Genomic DNA, 26,204 nt, shown 5'->3' with positions numbered 1-26,204 from the left:
ACAGGATTAGTTTGATGATATTTTGATTTAATTGGGATTAGTTGTAATGGTTCTGTTGAAAAAAGACAAAAATAACAAAAAAGAAACGACTTTTGCTGGTTACATGATTCGAACAGCAGCCCGTTACCTAAGAATAAGTAACCGCTTCAAAGATGTGCCAACTGAGCTATATATTCAATTTGCAATATTTGTATGTCAGACCAATTATAAATCAAAGTTACAACTTGACTATAATCTAATATGATAAGGTATCTTATTCGAATGTTTCACATGCTGACTTCTAATTTGAATGTGAGGATTAATATGTCTCACATGCCTACTTCTAATTTGAATGTTTCTATTTTGATCCTATCCTTCTATAACTCTCTCATATTGACTTTATTAAAAATATAGTTCAATAGTATGTCTCACATGCTGACTTCTAATTTGAATGCTCCTGTTTCGATCATATATGTCTATAACTCTGACTTATAATCTAACATGATTAGGTATCCGATTCGAACAAACTCTCTCATATTGACTTTATTAAAAATCTAGTTCAATAGTATGTCTCACATGCTGACTTCTAATTTGAATGCTCCTGTTTCGATCATATATGTCTATAACTCTGATTTATAATCTGACATGATTAGGTATCTGATTCGAACAAACTCTCTCATATTGACTTTATTAAAAATCTAGTTCAATAGTATGTCTCTCATGCTGACTTCTAATTTGAATGCTCCTGTTTCGATCATATATGTCTATAACTCTGACTTATAATCTGACATGATTAGGTATCCGATTCGAACAAACTCTCTCATATTGACTTTATTAAAAATCTAGTTCAATAGTATGTCTCACATGCTGACTTCTAATTTGAATGCTCCTGTTTCGATCATATATGTCTATAACTCTGACTTATAATCTGACATGATTAGGTATCCGATTCGAACAAACTCTCTCATATTGACTTTATTAAAAATCTAGTTCAATAGTATGTCTCACATGCTGACTTCTAATTTGAATGCTCCTGTTTCGATCATATATGTCTATAACCCTGACTTATAATCTGACATGATTAGGTATCCGATTCGAACAAACTCTCTCATATTCACTTTATTAAAAATCTAGTTCAATAGTATGTCTCACATTCTGGCTTCTAATTTGAATGCTCTTGTTTCGATCACATCCGTCTATAACTCTGACTTATAATCTGACATGATTAGGTATCCGATTCGACCAAACTCTCTCATATTGACTTTATTAAAAATATAGTTCAATAGTATGTCTCACATGTTGACTTCTAATTTGAATGCTCCTGTTTCGATCATATATGTCTATAACTCTGACTTATAATCTGACATGATTAGGTATCTGATTCGAACAAACTCTCTCATATTGACTTTATTAAAAATCTAGTTCAATAGTATGTCTCACATTCTGGCTTCTAACTTGAATGCTCTTGTTTCGATCACATCCGTCTATAACTCTGACTTATAATCTGACATGATTAGGTATCCGATTCGACCAAACTCTCTCATATTGACTTTATTAAAAATATAGTTCAATAGTATGTCTCACATGTTGACTTCTAATTTGAATGCTCCTGTTTCGATCATATATGTCTATAACTCTGACTTATAATCTGACATGATTAGGTATCCGATTCGAATAAACTCTCTCATATTGACTTTATTAAAAATAGGGTAAATGATCATTTACCCCCTGGAAAAAAAGAGAATTTTCGTTTACCCTCCTGTGTAGATTTTTTTTCTGTTTACCCCCTGCAAAACATAAATTCCCTCATTTTGCCCTCTGAGTGCACAGCAGGACATGTGACTATGCATATATGCTGTCGTGGCTTGCACACATGGAAAAAAATCATTTATATTTTTTTTAAAAAAATTCCACGTCAGATAATATATTATTTTTTAAAAAAAAATTCCTAAATTAAAAAAAAAAAGAATTTTTTTTCCTAAAATAAAAAAACGATTTTTTTTATTTTGCACCAAAAATAAAGATTTACTCCAAGACTTACTCCCAAATAAAATTTGTTTTTAAAATAAAAATTTTAAAGATTTATTTTCAAATCTTTTTTCATTAAAGAAAAATAGAATCTTTATTTTTTTTAAAAAAACCCATTTTATGTTAATATTTTTGAATTAAAAAAAAAGTACCGTAAAAAAAAATAGAAAAAGAAGTTTCAGTTTTTATTTTTGCATCGAGTAACAAAATGTATCTAGTCTATAATATAGTTCAGATACATTAGTTAGTCAATGTATTTAAAATTGATTTAATTTTATTTTTAAAATTTGTTTTTAACGTTAATATGGAATATGAATAGACTTTTATGTTTCCTTTAACCAAAAAAAATAAAGCGAATAGACTTTAGCCCCTAAACAGCATTGTTATTCCTTAGTTCTGCTTAGCTTATGTTTCCAATGCATTTGCACAATACCCAACCGATGCCAACTTCTGTTGCAATCCAAAGGAATATGAAGCACCACACCTTAAGAATCACCACACCTTCATCTATTCACCTTATAAAGCAATGGCAAATGAATCAGAAGCACCACACCACACCTTCAGAATGGAGAACAATGGCAAACGAAAACGAAAAGAAGATGAGAATGGTTCTATATCCATTACATCTCCACTGTCTACTAAAAGAGAAGTTAGAGAAGATTTGGATACTGAAGTTAAGCAAATTTCCTTTGTAAATTTGATCTCAGAAAGGTACTTGTTTAATTTTAGAACTTTTTTTACTTATTGCAAATTAATGGATGAAGTTTTTATAACTTTGTGTTTACTTTATAGTGACAAACAATCTAACCTGCAATCCAAAGAGCAAAAATATAACATGCAATCCAAAGAGAAAAATGGATATTTTGATGATTGGAATCCCAACTTCTTTAGGCCAGCAAATTGTGATGTCAAAGAGGTCAAACTTTAGGAACCCTATTGTTGTTTTGTTTTCTTCATGCTCCTATTTTTTAGTGAAGGATCAGCTAAGACTAATTTTGCTGAACCTGGGTAACAAACTATTCCTACTCTTCTCATATATTATAATGTTGTTTATCAGTAAATATATTCTTTAATCAAAATTTTCTTTACTTGATTATCTCTCGATCTTATTGATTATATTTTGTCTTAGGAATGATTGTGCGGTTTGGGTGATTAATTGGATGATGCAACAGGGAGAGAATGAATATAAGATTGAAGTATGGAAATTTTACATAAAACAATAAAATTTTAAATTTGATAGCATTGTGTGAAATTTTCACTAATGACTTGTGTAAAATTATGTTGATAGGTGGATGAAGGATCAAGACTGAAAATTGCTCTACAACTGACACTTCATCCTTTCAACAAAAATAGAGATTTGATGCTAACAAAATCTTTGGAACACAAGCAAGCTTTTGTGAAAGGAAATGATCCGGAGGAGAAGAATTGAAACTATTTGTAATTCATGTCGATTCTATAATGATGTTATTCCTTAGTTCGTAAACGCTTTTTTTGGTGGATTTTAGTTGGAGATTCTGTAATGATGTTATTTCTTAGTTCGTAAACGTTTTTTGATGGATTTTAGTTGGAGATTCTATAATGACATTATTGAATATTTGCACCACAATTTAAGTTATTGGTATTTTTTTGTGTGGATTTTTAGTTGATATTATATTGCTATTAGCCAAATATGGTCACTTATTTTTATGAATGTTATTAAATCAGCCATTGAGGAGCTTTATCAGTCATTGTGGAGCTTTAACTTTTCTGTTATTTTTGTGTTAGCCTGCATCATAGTCTTACTCATCAAATACCCTTTCTCTACTAGTGCTATATTATTGTTTCAAAAAAAAAAATTCTAGTGCTATATTAGGTTGTTAGTTCAAGTAGTGCAAGTTCTAGTAGTGCTCTCAAGAATGATAACAATTGGAGAATCGGTGTTGTAATTCCTGTTCTTATAAAGCATGGGTTATCCTGTTCTTAGCTTTTTCAAACAAAAAAAAAGTACGAATTTCTTTTTTGTGCCTAAACTTCACAAAATATCAAGAGGTAATAAAGGCAACTTGTTTATCTTGAAAATTGTAGATCCATCCTATAGAGTTCCTCATGAACTTGCACTTTTCCGCATGAACTTATATGCTACAAATTCAAGTCAAGAAACAAAATCAAGTTAAAATCAAGTTAAACATTTAACTAATCTGTTAGGAATTATAATTTCCACACTTAACTATTAGTATTTCCTGACACAAACCTATGACAGAGATAAACAAAATCATCCAAATATCTTCTTTCTTTATTTTTTTGACAGTAAAGGAATTTCATTGATAAATAGGAAAATCCTTACAAAGAGAAGATATAATTTGGTCAGGAACCTTGCCTTCCCAAGACTTACAACCAACAGAAAGTGCTAAACCAACAAGGCTCTTTTAACAAAACTAACACTAGCATTCTCTAGCCTTGCAAGAATTTCTAAACAATCTAAGACTAAATCAGCAATAGCAGCATGTTTAGTAACACCATACACACACACACACACACACTTCACTACTGCTTCAGCATCCATGATTTCAACAACTAACGGAGAAACTTCAATGTCTTCACAATTTGTTGTAGCAACAAAACCGACCCCGAGTGGTCTCTAGCTATCAAGCCCCAACATAGAATTCCATTCTGGAAGCATACAACATCAACATTAATCTTCGTAAAAAATTTCGGGGGCGGAGGCCACTTATCTAGAACAGCAGCTGCGCGTGATGGGGCCTGCACATGTAGAACTTAGCAAATATCACAATATTGTGGAAAATAACTGAATAGTATACAACAATCACAAAATCTTGCTTTATGGTTCTAATGTTCTAGTGGTTATAAGTATGAGCCAAAACGATGCCTAATTAATACGGAGAAAACACGGGTATTTGTAGCTTCCAAGCAGGTAAGTTACACCTAAAATTTCACTAGATTCAAAATCATCTAAAGAGAAAACCATGTCATTAATTTCTAGAAAAGTTTGCGATTACTATTTTAGAACCGAGAGAAGTTAAGGTTGGGAGCAAGAATTCTTCAGGTTGGTGGAGTAGAGAAAGTGTTTATGCAAATTTTTAGTGTTAAAGATGGAGAGAAGCTTTTGAAAGCATCACAATGTTACTTATACACCACATCAGGTTCTATAGCTGGCCTCCTCTTCATTTCCACTCACAAAGTTGTTTTCTACGGTGAGAGATCTATCAAAATTTCTTCCCCAAAAGGAGAATTGATTAGAGTCCACTATAAGGTCTCTATTCCACATGAAAAAATTCAGCATGTCAACCAAAGTGAAAATGTGAAGAAACCTTCAGAAAAGTACATAGAAATAGTCACTGTGGATGGTTTCGACTTCTGGTTTATGGGTTTCTTTAATTACAAGAAAGCTTTAAGATATCTTCAGCATGCTATCTCTCTAGCTCGGAGGGAAAATTTGTAGAAATATAAGTGAAATTGTTCTTTGAAGACATTATGCTAATATGCTTTTGTTAAGAAACCACTCGCCTCATTTCTAACTTCAGGTGCAGCATATTAAAGCTACCAAATGAAATTTGACATTTTAAAGTCTTCAGATGGAAAAAAAAAAGTTAAACATGGACCTTTAGTTCACACTTAAGTAGAAAAGAGAGACATGTAGCAGTAACAGAATAACTGGACTAAAAATCGATACAGTTTTGGCATATTTTTTGAGTTGTACAAGAGAAAAAGAAGCCTTACTTGTACAAATAGGCAGCAATTCCCAAAATTATAATCAACAAAACAATATCAATACAGAAGTTTCGACTGGATCGTAGCTGGATGAAAACAAAAGATCATATAAGATTTAACAAGAAATCTATCACTGATGCAACCATAAATTGATGGAAATATAAGACTGGATGAGCTAATAACCTGGGTAACTGTGTCTTTAAGTTTAACGTTGGTATATTTAAGGTCAGAGGATGCCTTGTCCACCTGTAAAGACGAAAAATAATAACACCATGTTAACTTCAGCTTCTAATTTCCAGAGTTTTGAGAACATCAATTTCCATATTTCCAGAGTCTTCAATTTACAGGAAGAAATTGATGAATCTCACCTTTGTGTCAATCTCATCCATCAGTGGAACTTGCTTATCAAATTCCTGCATTTTGCACATATGTAGAAATATATAAATAAAATATAGTATATAACAAACTTAAACATTAAAAAAAAAATCACACACAAAGGATGAATGATAAACAATAAGGAAATATCTGACCTCATTCATATCATGTGCCATGTTTTTCAAAGTATCCAATCCTTCTGCAATCACATCCAAACCTTGATCCTAAAAGGTCCATGTAATTAGATTCAAAACCATGTCCAAGTTAACAACTCTACATATAATATCATGCAAAAGTTAACAGCTCTCTGTTACAACTTCAAAAAGAAACTTGCCTGTTTCATTTTAGGCATTTCATACTCCTCCCTAAACTGACTTGATTCTTTGGTTTGTTCAAAGTATCCATCTTCAAATCGGCCATCGGTGTTGAAATAATACACAGAAATGAATAGAACCAATTAATTAAAAAACATCTTCAAGAACTTGTATACCTGCATAGCTATTAAACTTGGACATTTATTTCAATTACCTGAATCAAATTTAATTTCAGGACGTGAGGCAGAAGCTCCACAACCTCCAGTTTGTTTGGGTGCAGCAAGGGTCCCATCCGGGATAGCTTGGATCCTCTCTGGCAATGAAAGAACCAAATCATTACGGGCAGCAAATTCTTGCGACGAAAGCCCCTTTACCTGTGAACACAAAGTACCAATTTAACAAATTAATGATTATGTCATTAACTTTGAACACACTTGTATGCTATTAATGTTACCAACTGTGCAAGGACACAATCAATCGACCTATCTGAGATAATAAAACAGGCGGCGCCAAATATTTTATGACAACAGTAATTGGATGAAATCATGGTGGAATTGTGCTGAAAATTATAGTAATCTGTCAAAGTCACAGTAAATTAAATTCAAACATACATACACTACTGCAAATGTGATATGCAAATATAATGAATTCATCATTCATTCCAACCAAAATATCAGAAAGAAAAAGACACTCCAACACTAACAAAATCAACAACACTATCAAAATTCTCACCTGCACTAGTCCCAGCTTCAGCTGAATAATCAGATAGGAGATGTGTATCGTTTCTGATTTTTGTCAATGAAAAAAATTGGGGGTTTTGGCTTCTGCGTATTGGAGAATATTGGAACTGAGAAAGAAGGGGTGATTGTGAAGAGAAAAACGATGGTGATGGTAAATGTCGTCGTCGATGACCGGGAAGACGATGATATCTTCTTCGATTAGGATTCGTGAAGAACGAGAAGGATTTGGGTTTGGGAAATTCGCGTGGGGAGTTGAGAAACAGTGTAGATGTATTGGTGTATTTGATTGAACTGAGATGAGATCTAGTAGATGCATTTTTGGGATCCATTGAAGAACAAGAACCCTAATTGCAGAAGAAGAATCCTAATTGCATATTATTGAAGAGATTTTCGTTTTTCTTTCAAAGATAAATAGATTTAATTTTTTTTTGACAAAAGATTTAGTTTTATTTGAAAATATGAGATACTATTAATTATTAATTGAAAGTGGGGAGATTATGCAAATAACAAAAATTATAAGCTTAAATATGAAAAACAAAACTTAATGCATAAAATAGTTAATAAGTCCACATGGTTAATTTTAAGTGGTTCCACATCAACAGAAGGCAACTAGCACACCTACATGGGAAGGCAACCTAGCACTCACCTTTGATATGTTGTGATGCAGGTTGAACATAATCTGACACGTGTTTTATTGGGTTTGCAAAATTGATGGTATTAAGTGTCAAATCATGTAAGTCATTCCAACATGCATCAAGAGAAAGTCTTACTTAGGAACAGACCCAACACATGGGCTTTAGGCACAACCAATCAAATTTTGACAGCACATTAACATTGATTATTTTTAAAAAATTAAAATAGAAAGTTTTTTTTATTCTCTCTTCAGTCTTCCAGCTTCCTTCTCTTCCATTGTTTCTTTTCTACATCTCTGCAACTTCCTTATCTCCTCAACGTCTCTATTACATCTTCATTTTCGTGTTCATCATCATTAATACATAAATAAACAGCAAAATCTAAAGGAAAAAAAGAGTCTATTTCAAAAAAAAAATTTGAAACAAGTCTATTTCAATTTTATGACTAATTTTTTGCGTCATACTAAGCAACCCGAGGGACAAGACGAGAACGAGATGCAGAAGAGATTGCAGACTCGGTTCCATCTTCAATGGATCTTACTTTTTCCAAACTTTTTTTTATTTAATTGTGTTGTTGCTATTTAAATTTTTTGTTGATTTTATGAAATTTTGGTTTTTTCTAGTGAGATTGGAGATAGCTCTAAGAGAAGGTTGATTGGATATATGTTTTTTTTTTTTATAGATTTGGAAGAAATAGATTTTGTTTGTTGCAGGGATTGGGAGAAAGAAGACGGAAAACTAAGAGTGAGATGGGGGAAGAAAAAAACTTTTAATTTTTTTTTTAAAAATCATTGTTTATGTGCTGTCAAAATTTGATTGGATGTGCCTAGATGCCATGTGTTGGGTATGTGCCCAAGTAAGACTTTCTGCCTTCTTCAAATGTGATTGCGGTACGCTTAAATTTGTGACCCCCTTCTACAATTCTTTCTAAGAAAAACATAAAAATAGTTTATAATTCCATGACTGTAAAAGCCAACTCTCTTTCCAAGATCGATTCTCCTTAACATATGTTTTGAACTCTCAAAACTAATTAAGACATTGTTTACCAATTTTCATTTTCTAAAACATGTATTTATTTTAACTTTCTAAAACATGTGAATTTCAAAATTTCTTACCTATAACGTTATACTCCCTCCGGTCCTTATTATAAGGAACACTTTGAAAAAATCACACAGACCAATGAAACACATTTAACATAGTTATTTTCATTTAATACTCTTATAAATTTTAATTTATTCCATATATACCCTTATTTAATTACTCTTTATTCAACTAACTTACTTATTTTTAAATTCTCTCTCATAATAAATAAGGGCATAAGTGAAATTGAACATTTAAAACATTTGAAAATTGGTCAAAGTTTCTTATAAAAAGGACCAATTTTTTTGCCCTAAGTGTTCCTTATAAAAAGGACCGGAGGGAGTAACACAAAAGCAAAAGAATTTCAATTATAAAATATTAAGAAATTACATAATTTATTTTATGTATTTTTTATCTTAACTTTCTTTTAAAATTTACCAAATCTAATCAATGTATGATAGATGAAATATCAAAACTTCTATTCTTTTTTAATAATCATATCAAAACTTCTATGGTTTTTCTTATTGAACATTAAAGCACTAATGTGAGTTTTACTACCATTACAATTGTTGATAATTTACTATGTAAGTCATTTAACAATATAATTTGTTCATAATTATACCTTATGTGGCTTGACATGATTAGTATATATACACATAATAACATCAGGTTGAAAGAATATCCATCATTACATCTTAGTTGAGGGGAGCTACGTACTATGGGGAAGAAAGTAAGAAAATTGACATGCACAAATTCATTATTTGAAGTCTCTCTTCATTTTGTTTTCTTTTGCATGGAGATTAGAAATGAACTCATTATTTACATTGTCTTAATTATTGAAGTATATGTTACATTTCTCTTAATTAATCTTGTTAAAAAATAAACCCTTGATCTTTATATTTTTATATGATTTGTTTAGATAACTTATTATATATATCTTACATTGTCAATTTTTTATTTTGTGTGTGGACATAAGGAAGAAAACAATGAAAAGAAGGAATCAGAAAAGGGGGGTGTGGTGTTGAAAGCAAATATACACTGTGAAGGTTGTTCTGACCAAATTTCAAAGTGCTTGAAAGGTTTTGAAGGTAATTAAATATATTAATTTGTCTACTTTTTCCACCTTTGTGGTGGATAAATGCTTGTGTAATGCTCTAATTATTATACAATTAATAACAAAAATATGATATATGTTTTTTTTTTCTCTCTTTTTTTTTTTTCAATCAGAAATATGATATATGTTGTGTACATAATGACTAGGAATAACTCATATAAGGATTGATAGAGAAAATTCAAAGATCTATCTAAAAGGTGAAGTTATAAAAGATCCATCAAAAGTTTTGGAAAGACTTCAAAAGAAATTCAGCAAAAATGTTGAGCTAATTTCACCAAAACCAAAGCCTGAAATCAAACAAAAAAAAGAGCCAGAAAAAAAGGAACAGGTTAAATTCTCTTTTTTATACAATTATTTTTTTAATATTACTCCCATTTTGTTAAATTTATGTATTTTTCTTTATTTATTATTTATTGTAATAATTAGGCAAAAGCAAAAGTGAAAACTATGGTGCTTAAGATGTATATTCATTGCGAAGGCTGTGCAAATGATGTCACGACAAATATTGGGAAAATGGAAGGTATGTTCTTTCTAATTGCTCTCTTTTTTCCTTCCAAAAAAATTACAATGTATAAATTTTTTTAATTAAATACTTTTTTTGTTCCTATATTGTGTCGTATCATAGGTGTGGAATCTGTGGTATTGGACGAGGAAAAATCACATGTGACTGTAAGAGGAACAATTGAGTCTTCAAAGGTTGTTGAATATGTCAAAAAGAAATTTGGAAAACATGCTGATATCATAAAAGAAGATGAAAGAAGAGATCAAGGAAAACAAGATCAAGAAAAAAACAACAATGAGAGAGACAGTGTACACATAATTATGTTTAGTTATCCTCCTCAATACTCCACCCAATATCTTTACCCTAATCAAAAATTTAATGATGAAAATGCTTTTGCATGTTCAATAATGTAAAATATTTTTTGCAGTAAAAAGGAAATCAATAATTTAAATGTATCAATAAAAATTATTTTCTTTTGAATAAAATTATTTTATTTTCAAGCTAGCTAAGTTATTATACTTTGTGAAATTGAACGATTATAAAAGGTCATTTATTTTGTTTAAGGTAAACAAATTTTCTAAAAAGAAAATTAATTTTGATTTTATTTTTTCTATAAAATAAGATGTAACCCAAACAAGCCTAGAGAATGGTGCAACTTATGTCCCATTGAAGTACAGAAAGTTACACAGTCAATTATATGATGTTTTTAGTAGTAATTTAGGGTAGTTCTAATAGTAATTGAAATACAAAAGCTATCAAATACCAGGAAAAGTGGAATTACTTGGCCTGAAAGCAAGAAAAGTGGAAAAAGCAGTAAAAAGGGCAAAAATGTAATAAACAGCGCAGCCATCGTACCTACGATGAGATCCAACGTGGCACGATGAGAAGACGGTGTAAATTGAAGAAAATCTGCAACAAATCTTTCCCATCGTACCACGATGACTTGTCATCGTGGCACGATGAAAGGCGGTTGAAGAAAACAGAAAATCTGGAGAAGATTTTCCATCGTACCACGATATGATCCACCATGGACACGATGAGGCGAAATTACACGCCATCGTGGCCATGATGGGTGCGATGGACGCGTAGAAAAAGCTCAAACTCAGCTGAAAAACTATAAATAAAGTCTTCCTCCTTCACTATTATTCATTCCAAAATTTTAAGAGCTATTCAATATTCACTCTAGAGTTAGGAGAACTCTAAGGAGGAGGCAAGGAGGGCCAAGGAACTCCAAGGCCAATAAGGTTCTTTTCTTTATTGTCTTTGTAATTTATTTTTCCTAGGTTAGGTGGAGTCGATAAACTCCCTTAAGAACGATAAATTCTACCTGAAGTCAGAGTTATGACTAGTTTGAGGCACACGTGACAGCTTGCGACACATTGAGCCTTAAGAGTAAGGATACCTAAGTTTAAACGAAAAAGTGGAACCAACTGAGCGAGGATATTTAAGTAGAGTAAGACAGCCTAAACTAGGCTCTGACCAGTTTGTAATAGACATAGGGAACGAGTGCTTCTGAACCTATTTTATAAGACTAATCCTGATAGAGGGGAACAAGGGAATTAACCACCAAGCAGGAGTAAGGGAGAGATTCGAAAACACTTAACCACCCCGCGTGGACACACACGCACCTTTACTTTATTTTCCAGTCATTTACTTTCCTGCAATTTACTTTTACCCACACAATTATCTATGTAAAACTATCTAAATTCTTAAACGAAACTAATAATTTTGGCACAATCCATGTGGAGAACGATAACTTATCACTTTATTACTTGGTTGCGATTCTGTGCATTTGCAGAGCCACCATCACATAATATTACAGATATGCCATTAATGAACATATGAGTTTTCCGTGTGTTTTCTTAACCGCAAAATTGAAACCCAAAACGTCCCTGTGAGCTTAGTTCAGTTGGTAGGAACATTGGATTATATGTGCAGGAGTCCGGGTTCGAACCCGGGACATTCCGCTTATTTAACATTTAAGGTGGATTTTCTAGTCACCAGGCTACTTGACAAAAAAAAAATTGAAACCCAAAACATCTTTTATCTATTCTAGTTTTTTGCTTTCTGAATCACCAAAAATGTAAACAGTTTTAAAAAACTATTTTGCAAAATAGTACTACTAATCAAACATGTTTTTAATTTTTATAATTTTTAAATAGATAAAACTTCTTTTAAAAAGTGAATCAAACAAACCCTAAATTATTCTTTCTTAATTATTGTTAAGGACTAAATTGTCTATTTTTAATTATAGTGGCGGATTAATTTTTCTCTTTTTAAACTATATATTATCAAGGACCTAATTACCTTCCTTCTTAGGGGCGTCTACGAGTTTTATGAGGCTCTGTGCAAAATATAAAAGTGGTCCCTTAATAAAAAATAATAAAAAATTATCGATTTAAATTGCATATAATATAAAAAAAACATTCTTGTAATCATATAAATTATCAATATTAAATCTTACATTAAATTAAATGGAACAAGAAATACAAAATAATTATCTTTGAATATAACGTCAAAAAGGAACATCATAATCTAAGATTAAATTTTATGCAAAGATTAAAATGAGTGAAACTATATTTACGAGTATAGATAACTAATATATTGATACTCATGATATTTATGAACATTAACAATATATAACTATTATTTTAGGGTCTAAAAATTAATCTATTAATATACATCTGATATTTTATAGGCATAAATAATATATAAGTAATATTATAGGACCTCAAAATTTTGAGTTGAGGCCCTCAAAATTTTGAGGCCCTATGCCGTCGCACACCTCGCACATGCCTGCGAGCCGCCTTTGTTAATTGAATGACATGACACATTTGTTGATGAGTCAGCATACATGTCAGCATAAAAAACTAATTTTGATGTCGGTTCATATATAGGGACTAAGACCATCCACAATGGAGCACTCCAATTTTGAGTACTTAAATGGGTCCCACATTGACACATCACTAATTTATTATTTTTTAATAATAGTACCTAATAGGTACTCAACCCCTCCAATGGAGCACTTCTTAAAAAGTTCTAAAATGGGTCCCATCAATAATTCCACATCATTACAATAACTTATTATTTAATTATATATTTTATAATATAAATTGATTGAATGATAAAATTACAAAATTAGTATGTACTATTTTTTTTTATAATTCGAAAAATAATTAAAATTCAAAATTTAATTTAAAATAATATTGCCAAATTTTAAGAATTAGATAATTAAAAAATAATTTAAAATAACATTACATAATTTTAAAAACAATTAATTTTGTTGATCATCATGCCCAAAACGTTGCCAAATATGCTCGACAAGATCATGTTGAAGTTGAAGATGAGTTCGCCTATCTTGAATTTGTGCTCTTCTTGACAAGTGTAGCTCATTATGGATAAATATCATCGGCTAAATAATACCCCATATTATATTAGTTCTATTTACCGAATATTGCACCAACGTCTATATGGTTGGCATTAAATTTTTTTAGAGGCATGCCAATTCAAAAATTATGTTTTTGTGATGTACAAAAATAAAATTGTGTTTTTATACCATTAATTCAAATTGAATATATAAAATAAAGTGGGCTCATGAAAATAATATTTTAATGAAAAATAAGGTGGGTCCAAGAGGAGAGAGAGGGTTCTTATTTTAGAAGTAGTACCTAATAGGTACTCAAATGAGTGGTACTCCAATGGTAGTACCTAATAAGTACCATAAGTACCTAATAGGTACTACACCATTGGAGATGGTCTAAGTTGCACCTGTTTAATTATGTACCAAAAGAATTTGCTACTGTTTATTTTTTTTAGCAGCTAAATTGGATCTCTCACATTTTCTCGGAAACTAAAACGGATTTTTTCACCAATCGTTAGTTGGTTCAGTGTTTATTGACATTGAACTTGGTAGGGAGGACCACGATTCGATCCCTGCAATTGCGATTGTGAATGAGTTGAAATCACTTGATATTAAAACTAACCCCCGGACAAAATTAAACTGGTTAAAAAAAAAAAAAAATTTCCCCATAACTAAAAAGAAAAAACGAATTTTCCCCATAACTATGAAAAAGTGTTTAAGAAAATATAAGAGTTTCAACTGAACCATCTATATCCTTATCGGTGTAATAAGTAACTACTACAAATTAAGCTTAAGCATCAGTTTTCATTTCTTATTGTCGTTATGCATTAATTAATTTATAAGAGGAGTAGTAACTCCTTATTATTATTGTTATTATGCATTAATTAAGTAACACCTTAGCGGTGTTATGCATCTAAAAAGGAGTAGTAAGATTGAATGCATTATAATGTAAAGTGGTTTGCTAGGCATTATAATTCCTTTTCCTTGAATATACTTTTTTGGATGATTGGTTGCATTATTATTGTTGTTATTGTTATGCATTTAGTTGCTAAAACAATACAAAGACATGTCTATGTGTTAAAAAGGAGTAGTAAGATTGAATGCATTATATTGTAAATGGTTGGTTGTATGCAAATATGTAAGATACACAATTGAAATATAGCCTTTGTTGATTGATTTTTTATAATAAATAGTTTAAGAAAAAATCAATTAATTGATCATTCACATACTAAATAAAGTTTATGGAAATCAAAAGAGTACAAACATTAGCTTTTAACCAATTGAAGGAGCTTCCACCACAATTCATTCGCTCAGAGAATGAAAGGCCAGAGAATACTAAGGCCTTGGAGGGTGTTAATGTTCCTATAATCTCATTGTCTCAACCACATAATCTTTTAGTGAAAAATATCACTGAAGCTGCCTCTAAGTGGGGTTTCTTTGTTATCATTGACCATGATATATCTCCAAAACTTATTCAAAGTTTGCAAGGTGTTGGCAATGAGTTCTTTTCTCTTCCTCAAAAGGAAAAAGAGGCATATGCAAATGACCCATCTAGTGGTAAATTTGAGGGCTATGGAACTAAGATGACTAAGAATTTAGAAGAAAAGGTTGAGTGGTTGGATTATTATTTTCACCTTATGTCTCCCTCTTCAAAGGTGAATTATGAGATGTGGCCTAAAAGTCCTCATTCGTACAGGTACAAAGTTACAACCGTAGAGATTGTTAGATTTAAAGAGAATATTTTTGATTAAATAAAAGTCCAAATTAAGGTCGTTATGACTTATAAATAATAATTTTATAGTTTGTAACAAGAATACAACACATTAAACTAAAAAGATGTAATATTTAATTGTATTTTATTTTTTTTTGTAATTTAAAGGTATCTTATGCACGCAACTGCAGAGAGACTGGTCATTTTGAGATAACTGAGATCTAGCTATTTAAGGAGTTTATCTCTTCCAATTTAATTGTATTTTTTTATGTGATAGGGAAGTAGTACAAGAATACAATAAAGAGATTTTAAGGGTGACAAGCAATATTTTGGAGCTTTTGTCTGAAGGGCTAGAATTGGAGAACAAGACTTTGAAGTCTTCTTTGGGAGGTGAAGAAATAGAGTTAGAAATGAAGATAAATATGTATCCACCATGTCCACAACCTGAATTGGCATTAGGGGTTGAGGCCCACACTGATATGTCTGCCCTTACCTTACTTGTTTCAAATGATGTTCCTGGCCTCCAAGTTTGGAAGGAAGATAACTGGGTTGCAGTAAATTACTTGCAAAATGCACTCTTTGTGCACATTGGTGACCAACTTGAGGTAATGTCATGTCATATTTTAGTTTCTTATATCTTATCATTTATTTATTTTTTATAAGCTTATTTATATCTTATCATTTATGAAAAATATACAAAAATAGAGCTTGTACAAAGTATACTCTCTTTTTCTGTCATGGTAGGTGTTGAGCAATGGGAGGTACAAGAGTGTCTTGCATAGAAGCTTGGTGAACAAGGAACGCAAGCGCATGTCGTGGGCTGTATTTGTTACTCCTCCACATGAGGTGGTGGTTGGACCTCTTCCTCAGCTCGTCAACGACCAAAATCCACCCAAATTTTCAACAAAAACATATGCTGAGTATCGCTATGGCAAATTCAACAAGATTCCCCAATAGAAAGAAAAATAAAAAAGGGTAAAAGTTGACGACTACCGCAAATGAACTATTGTATCACATAGTAAAAATAGCATTTTGTATTGATTACCAATTTCTTCCTACTATGATGATTAGCTAAAATAGTATTCCCTCTGTCCCAAAACTTTTGTCCTTTTAGCATTTTAGTTTTATCCAAAAACTTTGGTTAATCAAGGTACAATTAATGATGTTTTACCATTTATACCCTTACTAAAAGTATCCATTAAATTAATTTTTCACTTTATTAACAAAGTTGTCATTTTACAAACTCAAACTTAACTCATTTCATTTATTTTGTCAAAAAAAAAAAAAAAACTCATTGCATTTATCAATTGATTTTTTAGTGGCAATGGCGAGAGATCCCTTTGCGTTGTATGGTAGGCTAGAGCATTGCATTTATCGGCATCAGAGTTTGATCACAGTGCAGGTGCAGGGCTGTCCGGGGTGCTTGATAGAAGGTGTCATAGGACTATTGATTTAATTGGAGTGATTAATGTATATTGCATGGGTGGTGCTGTCAAATTTTGGTTTTGGATCCTTAAAGCTTAAATGCTTTTTTCTGTTCTGGTGCATTGCCTCAGTTGTGGGGTGGAGGATTTGATGTATATATGACTTGTTTTTGAACTTGCTCTTCAACCCTTTAGTACTACTAGTATTTGGGGTTTAGATTCTAATAATATAGTCTTTTGCTTTTTCAAAAAATAAAAATAAAAATTGAGTAAGCTCCTATAAACCAGTGTGTTCCTGCTCATAAATACTGTCCCGTCTCGTCACGAATGTACCATCCTCCACTTGTGATTCTTCCGTTACTAAAACTGGCGTCGACGTTGCATTTTAGCCAACCATGTCTCGGAGGTAACCAACTCTGCTGTTACTGAGTTGTTATTATTGCATTGATCTCTATTCCAATCATCCCACATTTGACTCCTTGCTGCATATGTCAAAAATCACATCTCTTGCACTGTTAAATGCTTGTAACCGAGCTGTTATAATGTGTTGTAAGCCTGTTGTCCGCCAACTAACACGTGCCGTATACTCGCTGTTATGCTCTTATTTCCCTACTAAGTGGTCTTCCTTCTGTTTTAATAAAGTAGTTATAATGACAAATCGATGGAAATAAGATGTATTTTTATTAACTCACACTCTTTTATAGCACATAGAGATAAGATCATGGATTGTGGTTTGTCCCATCACCAATATATCTGTGCATATATATGAAGATTTAAAAGACATACATTTCATTTTCAAGGTCCGACTTCAAATTACATACAGAAGCAATCCTATATTTATATATATATATCAACATAAAATTAATATCAGACCGAAAAAACGAAGAAGAAACAAAGCACAATTAACAGAATTCACTATCTTGGCCCTGAGATTTGTTGTGAAGATATGTAAGAAAACCCACTAACGAACCGTGTTGAATCACGCAGTTGTTGCATCATCGCAGAACCATGTTCATTTTCTTCTGCTATAACTGAAGCCTCAGAAAACCTACGACCATAGAACCTTAAAAAATTCAAAGAGTCCATCCTAGGTTGTGGTAATGGAGTTCCACCTTCCAACATTCCAACAACAGTAACCATGTTTGGCCTAAGTGCTGGATCTTCATGAACACAACACAATGCAATTCGAACAAGTTTCTCAACTTCATCGATTGTAACGCGTCCTTCTAGCCTTGGATCAGCTAAATCCATGTAACTCTTTTGTTCATGCATCTCTAATGCATAAAGTGGAAAATAAATAAGTCCTGTTGTTGATGAGTTTGATGAATTTCCATTATTTCCATTGCTATTCTTATGATCATCATCCATGCTATGACTTCTTGATTTGAAAGAACAGTTTTTTCTACCACTAATCAATTCAAGAAGCACCATTCCAAAACTATATACATCAGTTTTCTCCGAAATTGCTGAATTTGTGAGCCATTCAGGAGCAAGATAACCGCGAGTTCCTCTCATGGTTGTGAACAAACCAGATTGTTCAGGACTAAGAAGTTTCGAAAGTCCGAAATCAGATATTCTAGCTTGAAAATGATCATGCAAAAGAATATTCTCTGGTTTGATATCACAGTGAATTATCTTTTGCTCACATCCGCTGTGAAGATAAGCAAGTCCGCGCGCTGTTCCAAGTGCAACATCAAGCCTCTCTTGCCATTCCAAAACTGGTTGTCCAACACCACCGAAGAGGTTGCGATCGAGTGAACCATGGTTCATGTACTCGTACACCAACATTCTGTGTCCCCTTTGAGCACAAAAGCCTTTGAGTCTAACTAAATTAACATGATGAATGTTTCCAATAACAGCTATCTCGGCCAAGAAATCTTTCTTCCCTTGAATTCCAATGTTGATTATTTTCTTTACCGCCACAATAGTCTTATCAGGTAAGACACCTTTGTACACTACGCCGAATGCACCAGATCCTATCAGAGTCTTAAAATTATCAGTAGCCACCTCAAGCTCTTCGTAGTCGAACCTCATAGGTAAACCAGGAATGGAGAAGGGATCCAAATCCAATTCGCATGAAGAATGCGAGATCGAGATTTGTTTCCCTAATTTTACCTCTTGCTTCTTCGACTTTCGGAATTTTCTCCACATAACCAAAAAAACAAGAACCATTAATAGAATCATTCCAGCAATTGGTAACAAAACTGCAGCAATAACAGGAAATCCATCTTTTTGAGAAGTTTCTTCATTATCAATATCAAATCTAACATTAGTTTTAATCAACCCTAACATGTCACCTTCACCTCCATTATTAATTGATCCTAACTCATTTTCAATCATGTAGCAAGAACCAGATGAATTTCTATACAAAATTCCTAAACAAGAACAGTTACTTGAACATAAACCTTGACAAACAGACATATTCACTCCATATATAATTGGATCAGAATATTTATTTCCAAAGTACCTAACACCATATCCTATACTCAAAAAAGAAACAACTGATTGACTATGATTATTTGTAGAAGAATTAGTACAAGCTAAGGACAAAGAACGAGATCCATCGTTCGGAACACAACCACCGGAATTACCTGATGCAACATGGAAATTTGAAGGACAAGAACAACCAGGTGAAGATGATGATAAAGTGTTATCATTACATAAACCTAATCTTCCACAAGCTAATGGAATTTGACAAGCATCATTTGGTCCAACAAATTCCTGCTTCAAACTTTCTCCTGAAAGTTGGCTACTACTAATAGTAAATTGGCCATTGTAAGCCAATTTGGCGATACGAAAATTAGTTACCGATAAACCAAGTTGATAAACAAGTACTGTTTCATTATGTCCAAAGATATAAAAACCTGTTGTGTTTACTGTCATGTATTGAATATCATCATGTGAAATCCTGTAAGCTTTTGAATCTACTGAAAGTTTCCAATATGTTTGTCCAAACCATTGAAGAATTGCATCAGAAGATGTGATTGTAAGGTTGTAATTTCCAGTTGAGAAATTTGAACTTGATGAAGCACTTGACAATGATGATCCCACCGATAAACGCTGTCCCATAACAATTGTATCGGTTGGATGTTGAAAACTCTCCCAAAGAGAATGATTGAATTGATCAAGTAACACAAGGTTTCCCATCTCAGTGAGTGAAAGTTTTTTTACTTGTGATTTAAGTGTTGGTGTTGACCATTTGGAATTTCCATTTTTGTCAAAAATTGTTATCCCTTCACCGGTTAGTTTTACTATATCGGAATTGGAGATGGGAGCGTCACGGTTAGCAGACCAAATGATAGTGTTCGACGCAGAATGAATGATGCATAAATAGAAGAAACTTGTTTGTTGTTTGTCAGGATTGAATATAGCTGCCTTGAATGTGTTGTTTCGCGACACCAAGAATGTGCCAGTGTTACCATCACCAGTAAGATATGAAGCAGTGAAATCCGGTGAGATATGATCTGAAAATATTTTACCGGAAACGGAAGTACTAGTAGTAAACAAAAGGAAAATCAAAGATAAATTTATGAAAGATAAATTCATGGTGTCAAAATTTGTTGCAAAATAAAAATGTGACAAATGAGAAATGGAATTGGAGTTCAAGTTCAAGTTCAAGAAGAGAAAATACAAATGAGTGGAATTGGTCTATTTCAATGCTCTCCATTTTCTTTTCTTCTATCTTGCTTGCTACCTATAATTTTTAGTTGACTATTGAAAATCATGCATTAATCTTTCTTCTATCTAACAAATTAATTGGTTCCATATTCCAATTGATTACTAATGTGGACGACATTATTGAATATTTTATTGATTATATAACATAGACACGCAAGAATAAAAAATTGTATTTTTTGTCTGTTCTGAGAACTTAGTTGTCAAAATGAAATTATATCATTTATATGATATGATAAAATAAAGCCGACATATTTTAAAATGTGACGATTTATTGGTCTACATGACATGAGTATAGATGTTTTATATTACATGCATGATGCATTATTTCATTATTTAAAGAAGAAAAACTATTGTATGGAAGAGTCAGGTAAACGCAGAATGATGTGCTGCGTGCGACATGAACATTGAAGCATATGATTTTAAATTGCAGTTTAGTTTGCAGACACGGTCGCAGTTATGTTGTCAATCTTTATTTAGAACATTGTATTGTATATATAGGAGATAATTAACAGGAAATGCAGGGAAGGATATATATATATGTAGAGACAAATTTATTGTTAGGCTAAAAAGTAATCGTTTTAGTCAAACTTTTAAATTGCGGTAGCGGTTGCGGTCGTTACGCGTAAAATTATTTTGAGTTTTCACAAATTATATATATAAAGTCACTACACTTTTTACCCTTTATTGCAACTACTTGAAATACATGGTTGAGAAATTGTGAAAACTAAGTTTTATCATTGGATTTGATGCAATTAGAATTTGAGATTCATAAATTTTATTTTTTGGTGAGAACATAGTTGAAATCGTCTAATATGGTTATGTTGCAGTGCAACACGTGAATGAAAATCACACCGGTAAACTTTGAGGTTAAGTTTGTTAGGAGACAAGCGAATTTGGTTGCTCATACTCTTGCTAGGGCGGCCAATGTTTGGACTAGTTTCCATAGATTTGAGATTATTCTCTTATGTATTGAATATTTATTAGTTAATGATATGCTTGTTTGATTAAAAAAATATTCTTCTACAGATTACTATGGTGGTGAGTGGTGATATTAATAAAATATATATACACAATGCAACAATAGGATATATACTCTATACAATTAGTAACCAATTCAAAGAAAAAATTATACAATTAATAACTGATAAAAAATATTTATTAAGAAAGATCAATCTTTTTTATTGTCAAAAAAAAGAAAGATCAATCTTTTAAATGAAGCTCAAAAATTAATCTGGACAGTTACACACGCATAAGATATCTCAAATAGTCAAATAATTTAACCAAAAACAATAACAATAATAGTACACAGATGCCATAGATCATAAGACATAAACCGAAGCACAGTAGTTGTAGCGCAAATCCATGGTAAATTTTCAAGCTAGTGCCCATATGATATTTTTTGCAAGGGTTATTATACCAATCAAAATAAACTTTGCAAGGTTAGCTCCATATAAAATTAAAATTTTCAACAAAAAACGCCCATACGATCTTTTTGGATCCAAGCTAGTGGCAAGTAGGAGTAGTATATAATTGTGGGGATGACCACCCAATTAATGAAGTTGAATAAACAAAAGGATCATACGAATGAAATACTATAAGCAGTAAAAAAAAAAAAAAAAAATCAATAATGTATGTGATAGTGGTAGGCGGGGGCGGAGGGTTTCCTCTCAAATAGTGTGTGAATTATTAAGTTGACATAATGACTATGACTATAATAATTTCATCCTAACTGTTTGCAAATTCCGCCACACCCCACTTGCGGAATAGTTGCTTGGCTGCCGTGACGACGCTTCGTACAACATTTTATTCCTTATTATTATTAGTGTTTTCTTAACGAGTGTTTATGAGACACTTTTTAAGAATTTCAATTAAAAAAATTATTTATTAAAAAAATAAAAATAAATTTTTTTATTGCATTGACTTTACACATTTTAATAAAATGATCATAAAAGTTTATTATTTAAAGTCTTAAATATGGATGACAATGCGTAGAGTATGGATAAGGTACTATAGTACTCGTTCTCATATTCGCAATTTGAAAAAATGTTCGTACTCATCATCATACCCGCGTGGATAACAGTCTTTATACCCATGCACATATATGGGTACCTAAGTACCCATACCCGCGTATCCATTACCCGCACTTTTGTTAAAATAAATCGATCAATTGTAAAATATCATATCATTTTAATAAAATTAAAAAATAATTTCAAAGATTTTAATGTTGACTCATGAAAATTATAAACAAAATTATTATTAATTTTGTGTTAAAATTTATATCTATGTTAACATATTCACATTGTGTTACATTATGTTGTAAATAAACATTTTTATTAAAAATGTATTATAATTTAATAGTATTGTACTTTTTTTAAATCGATATACATATATTATTAAATAATAGTAATATAAAATAAATAAATAAATAAATATTATATGGGTATGGAGCGGGTGGGCAACTGGGCATTAATGTACTCGTTCCCGCACCCATATATACTTGCTCATTTTTGCGGGTAATCTCATACTTATGTCCGTACCGAAAATGCGGTTTTTTGTCTTACTCATTGTGGGTATCTATTGCGTTTGGGTCAAATTGTCATTCATATCCTTAAAGAATGTCTGGGACACTCCTTAGCATTTTCCTTTTTATTATTATTATTATTATTATTATTATTATTATTATTATTATTATTATTATTATTGTTATTATTAATGAAGAAAATGTTAACTAGTGGCAAAAGTTATGGTGCATAAGGAATTTCCTTATGCATGGTGCATAAGGCCTTCACAACCATTAGATTTGACATATTCGCATTGTGTTTACATTATGTTGTAAATAAATATTTTTATTAAAAATGTATTATAGTTTAATAATATTGTACTTTTTTTAAATCGATATACATATATTATTAAATAATAGTAATATTAAATAAATAAATAAATAAATATTATATGAGTATGGAGCGGGTGGGCAACTGGGCATTAATGTACTCGTTCCCGCACCCATATATACTTGCTCATTTTTGCGGGTAATCTCATACCTATGTCCGTACCGAAAATGCGAGTTTTTTGTCTTACTCATTGTGGGTACCTACTACGTTTGGGTCAAATTATCATTCCTATCCTTAAAGAATGTCTGGGACACTCCTTAGCATTTTCCTTTTTATTATTATTATTATTATTATTATTATTATTATTATTATTATTATTATTATTATTATTATTAATGAAGAAAATGTTAACTAGTGGTCATGAAATACTCGTTTTTTTTTTACAATCTCTTGAAATGCTAGTTAATGAACTAAATAGTAAATATGGTGACATGTATTAAAAAAAACTAAATATGGTAAATTGACATTTGTGTATGTTACTTTTCTAAAGTATAAATAATGTTTGTATCAATATAAAAATGGGGAGGGATCAAATTACATCGGTGTAACATTTGAGTAATGTTACACCGCTCAATAACGCTTTAACGAATACAAATTTTACAAGATCCACCGTTGGATGAAAATCTTATATCGTATAGATCATCCATGTTGAATTGTATAAAAATCTAAAATCGTTTGATGTGTTTTTGAGATAGATCAAGATTAACGGTATTCAATAAAAATGCATAAACCATTAATCTTTATCGGTCTCAATAACATATCAAACGATTTTAGATTTTTGTAAAATTTAACATGGATGATCTATAAGATATAAGCTTTCAATCTAACGGTGGATTTTGTAAAATTTGTATTCGTTAAAACGTTATTGAGCGGTGTAACATTACTCAAATGTTACACCGGTGTAATTTGATCTCTCCCCTTTAAAAATTATTTATTTTTATACTTTTACTTTTTGTTTTTTTGATAGAGCATAGTTGTTCTACTTTCATCGTGTGTTAAGTATAATTAGGGGTAAACCCGCACGGGTTCAATTAAAATACATACTTAAAATATTTTTATAAATGAAAAATAATAATTGTAATAAGTATAATCCCACATTCGATTAAAATACACAGTTAAATGATAGATACTTTTACAATATGATTATATTCAATATTATATATGTGTAAAAACAAAAAAAGTTGTTCAGAATTAAAATATTTTTTATTGAAAGGATGTATCATATTTTATTTTAATAATATAATCGTATAAGATCTTAGTTTTCTTTATATGAGTTGCAATTTCAGTCACAAATCACTTTTATTTTTTATTTTTAATGTATCCCTTATTTATTTATTTTCAATAAGAGTTGGTGGTCATACATACTTATATACTTGGTGAAAATATTGCTCATGAGAAATGTTGAACTAAGAAGTATGAGAAATGAGAAATGGTGACTTTGACTTTGTTTATCATGTGATCTCGTGTTCTGAAAATTATCTATCTGTTTACACTGAAATTTGGTAAACAACCGCTAGTTTAAGTATTTAAACTTGCGAGATCAACTAGTAAATCTCAGGACAATTTTGTGTTTTGTTTGTTTAGGAAAATATTTGAATGTTCGTCAAAAATTCAACAAACATTTAAGAATTATATCGTGTGCAAATAATGAAAGAAAATGCTAATTTGAATCGCCTCGAAACAGCAGTTTCATGAGAAAGTATCAAGTAAAGCTAATTAAACATTGCTGGAAAGTAAATTGCATTGAATAAAAAGCAATTACAAAGTAAACGGTTCACAAAACATACATTTTCTCTTCAGAATTCTGTTCGTTCGATCGCTGAGTACTTAGAATTTTCAGAGAAAGTTTTGTATAAGATTTTGTCACCCCGATTCCTAGCGAAAAACTACTATAAATACTATGGCAAAATGATAATTGCTCCTTGATCATCTGGACGCTCCTCGCTTTGCCACGTACACCCACGTTCTCCACGTTCGAATCTTCCTCCTTCAGCGCGCGCCAATTCTCTATTGGGTCGTTATTGGTTCTTTGGGCCTGGATTAACTGGCCCTTCAATCTGCTTCGCCCTTTCGACGCGCCTCTTGGCATATTACCATCTAGGAACTTCGCTTCGACTCCTTCGAAGCTCTTTCTCGCTTCGACACACTTGAAACTTTAGAAATATTTAAAGGCTTAATTAAGTAACCTAACCTTCAAATAAATGTTGGACCCACCAATTGTATTTAATTAATCAATACCAAATTTATGCCCAACACTATCAAATAACAACATTACTGCTTACTCCCTTCTATGCAATTTAAGATGTCAAATAACTTATCTACTTACTCCCCCTCGTTCTCTTGAAGTTTCTTCTCAATTACTCGCTTTATTAGTCTTGTTTCTTCTCGATTTTTTTATTGAAAGGATGTATCTTATCCCGACTTTATTAGTCTATTGTTTCTTCTCGATTTTTATTGAAAGGATGTATCATATTTTATTTTAATAGTGTAATCGTATAAGATCTTAGTTTTCTTTGTATGAGTTGCAATTTTAGTCACAATTCACTTTGCTTTTTTATTTTTAATTTTCCCTAATTTATTTATTTTCAATAAGAGTTGAGGGTCATACATACTTATACTTGGTGAAAATATTGCTCATGAGAAATGTTGAACTAAGAAGTATGAGAA

General features: G+C 31.5%; 6 protein-coding genes across 6 annotated transcripts; 3 read left to right on the top strand and 3 right to left on the bottom strand.

Moving 5' to 3' along the window:
• The first annotated feature begins 2,350 nt into the window (after nt 1-2,350).
• Nucleotides 2,351-3,646, top strand: LOC123896881. Its single transcript, XM_045947297.1, has 4 exons — nt 2,351-2,718; nt 2,800-2,923; nt 3,137-3,203; nt 3,296-3,646. The coding sequence occupies exons 1-3, from the start codon at nt 2,534-2,536 to the stop codon at nt 3,140-3,142; spliced, it is 315 nt and encodes a 104-aa protein (XP_045803253.1). The 5' UTR covers nt 2,351-2,533; the 3' UTR covers nt 3,143-3,203; nt 3,296-3,646.
• A 1,020-nt stretch (nt 3,647-4,666) lies between these two features.
• On the bottom strand, nt 4,667-6,799 carry LOC123895827 (syntaxin-71-like; the record flags this gene model as incomplete). Its single annotated transcript, XM_045946306.1, has 7 exons — nt 4,667-4,746; nt 5,725-5,801; nt 5,899-5,961; nt 6,084-6,128; nt 6,246-6,314; nt 6,425-6,495; nt 6,619-6,799. Coding segments are annotated over 7 exons (534 nt in total), but the record flags the coding sequence as incomplete, so codon positions are not given.
• Nucleotides 6,800-6,806: 7 nt separating this feature from the next.
• On the bottom strand, nt 6,807-7,583 carry LOC123896879. The gene is made up of 2 exons (XM_045947293.1): nt 7,137-7,583; nt 6,807-6,980 (listed from the first exon to the last, which is right to left on the bottom strand). The coding sequence occupies exons 1-2, from the start codon at nt 7,471-7,473 to the stop codon at nt 6,823-6,825; spliced, it is 495 nt and encodes a 164-aa protein (XP_045803249.1). The 5' UTR covers nt 7,474-7,583; the 3' UTR covers nt 6,807-6,822.
• Nucleotides 7,584-9,574: 1,991 nt separating this feature from the next.
• On the top strand, nt 9,575-10,885 carry LOC123895826 (heavy metal-associated isoprenylated plant protein 8-like). Its single transcript, XM_045946305.1, has 5 exons — nt 9,575-9,586; nt 9,833-9,944; nt 10,117-10,298; nt 10,397-10,490; nt 10,596-10,885. The coding sequence occupies exons 1-5, from the start codon at nt 9,575-9,577 to the stop codon at nt 10,883-10,885; spliced, it is 690 nt and encodes a 229-aa protein (XP_045802261.1).
• Nucleotides 10,886-15,074: 4,189 nt separating this feature from the next.
• On the top strand, nt 15,075-16,501 carry LOC123896878 (flavonol synthase/flavanone 3-hydroxylase-like). The gene is made up of 3 exons (XM_045947292.1): nt 15,075-15,529; nt 15,822-16,149; nt 16,289-16,501. Exons 1-3 carry the CDS (start codon nt 15,075-15,077, stop codon nt 16,499-16,501), a joined length of 996 nt encoding a protein of 331 aa, XP_045803248.1.
• A 1,233-nt stretch (nt 16,502-17,734) lies between these two features.
• On the bottom strand, nt 17,735-20,899 carry LOC123896877 (G-type lectin S-receptor-like serine/threonine-protein kinase At5g35370). Its single transcript, XM_045947291.1, has one exon. The coding sequence runs from the start codon at nt 20,512-20,514 to the stop codon at nt 17,884-17,886; it is 2,631 nt and encodes an 876-aa protein (XP_045803247.1). The 5' UTR covers nt 20,515-20,899; the 3' UTR covers nt 17,735-17,883.
• Between the last annotated feature and the right edge of the window lie 5,305 nt (nt 20,900-26,204).

This window comes from Trifolium pratense, linkage group LG7 (assembly GCF_020283565.1).
Source record: "Trifolium pratense cultivar HEN17-A07 linkage group LG7, ARS_RC_1.1, whole genome shotgun sequence".
Taxonomy (NCBI): domain Eukaryota; kingdom Viridiplantae; phylum Streptophyta; class Magnoliopsida; order Fabales; family Fabaceae; genus Trifolium; species Trifolium pratense.
This window is presented reverse-complemented; position numbering and strand designations above follow the sequence as displayed.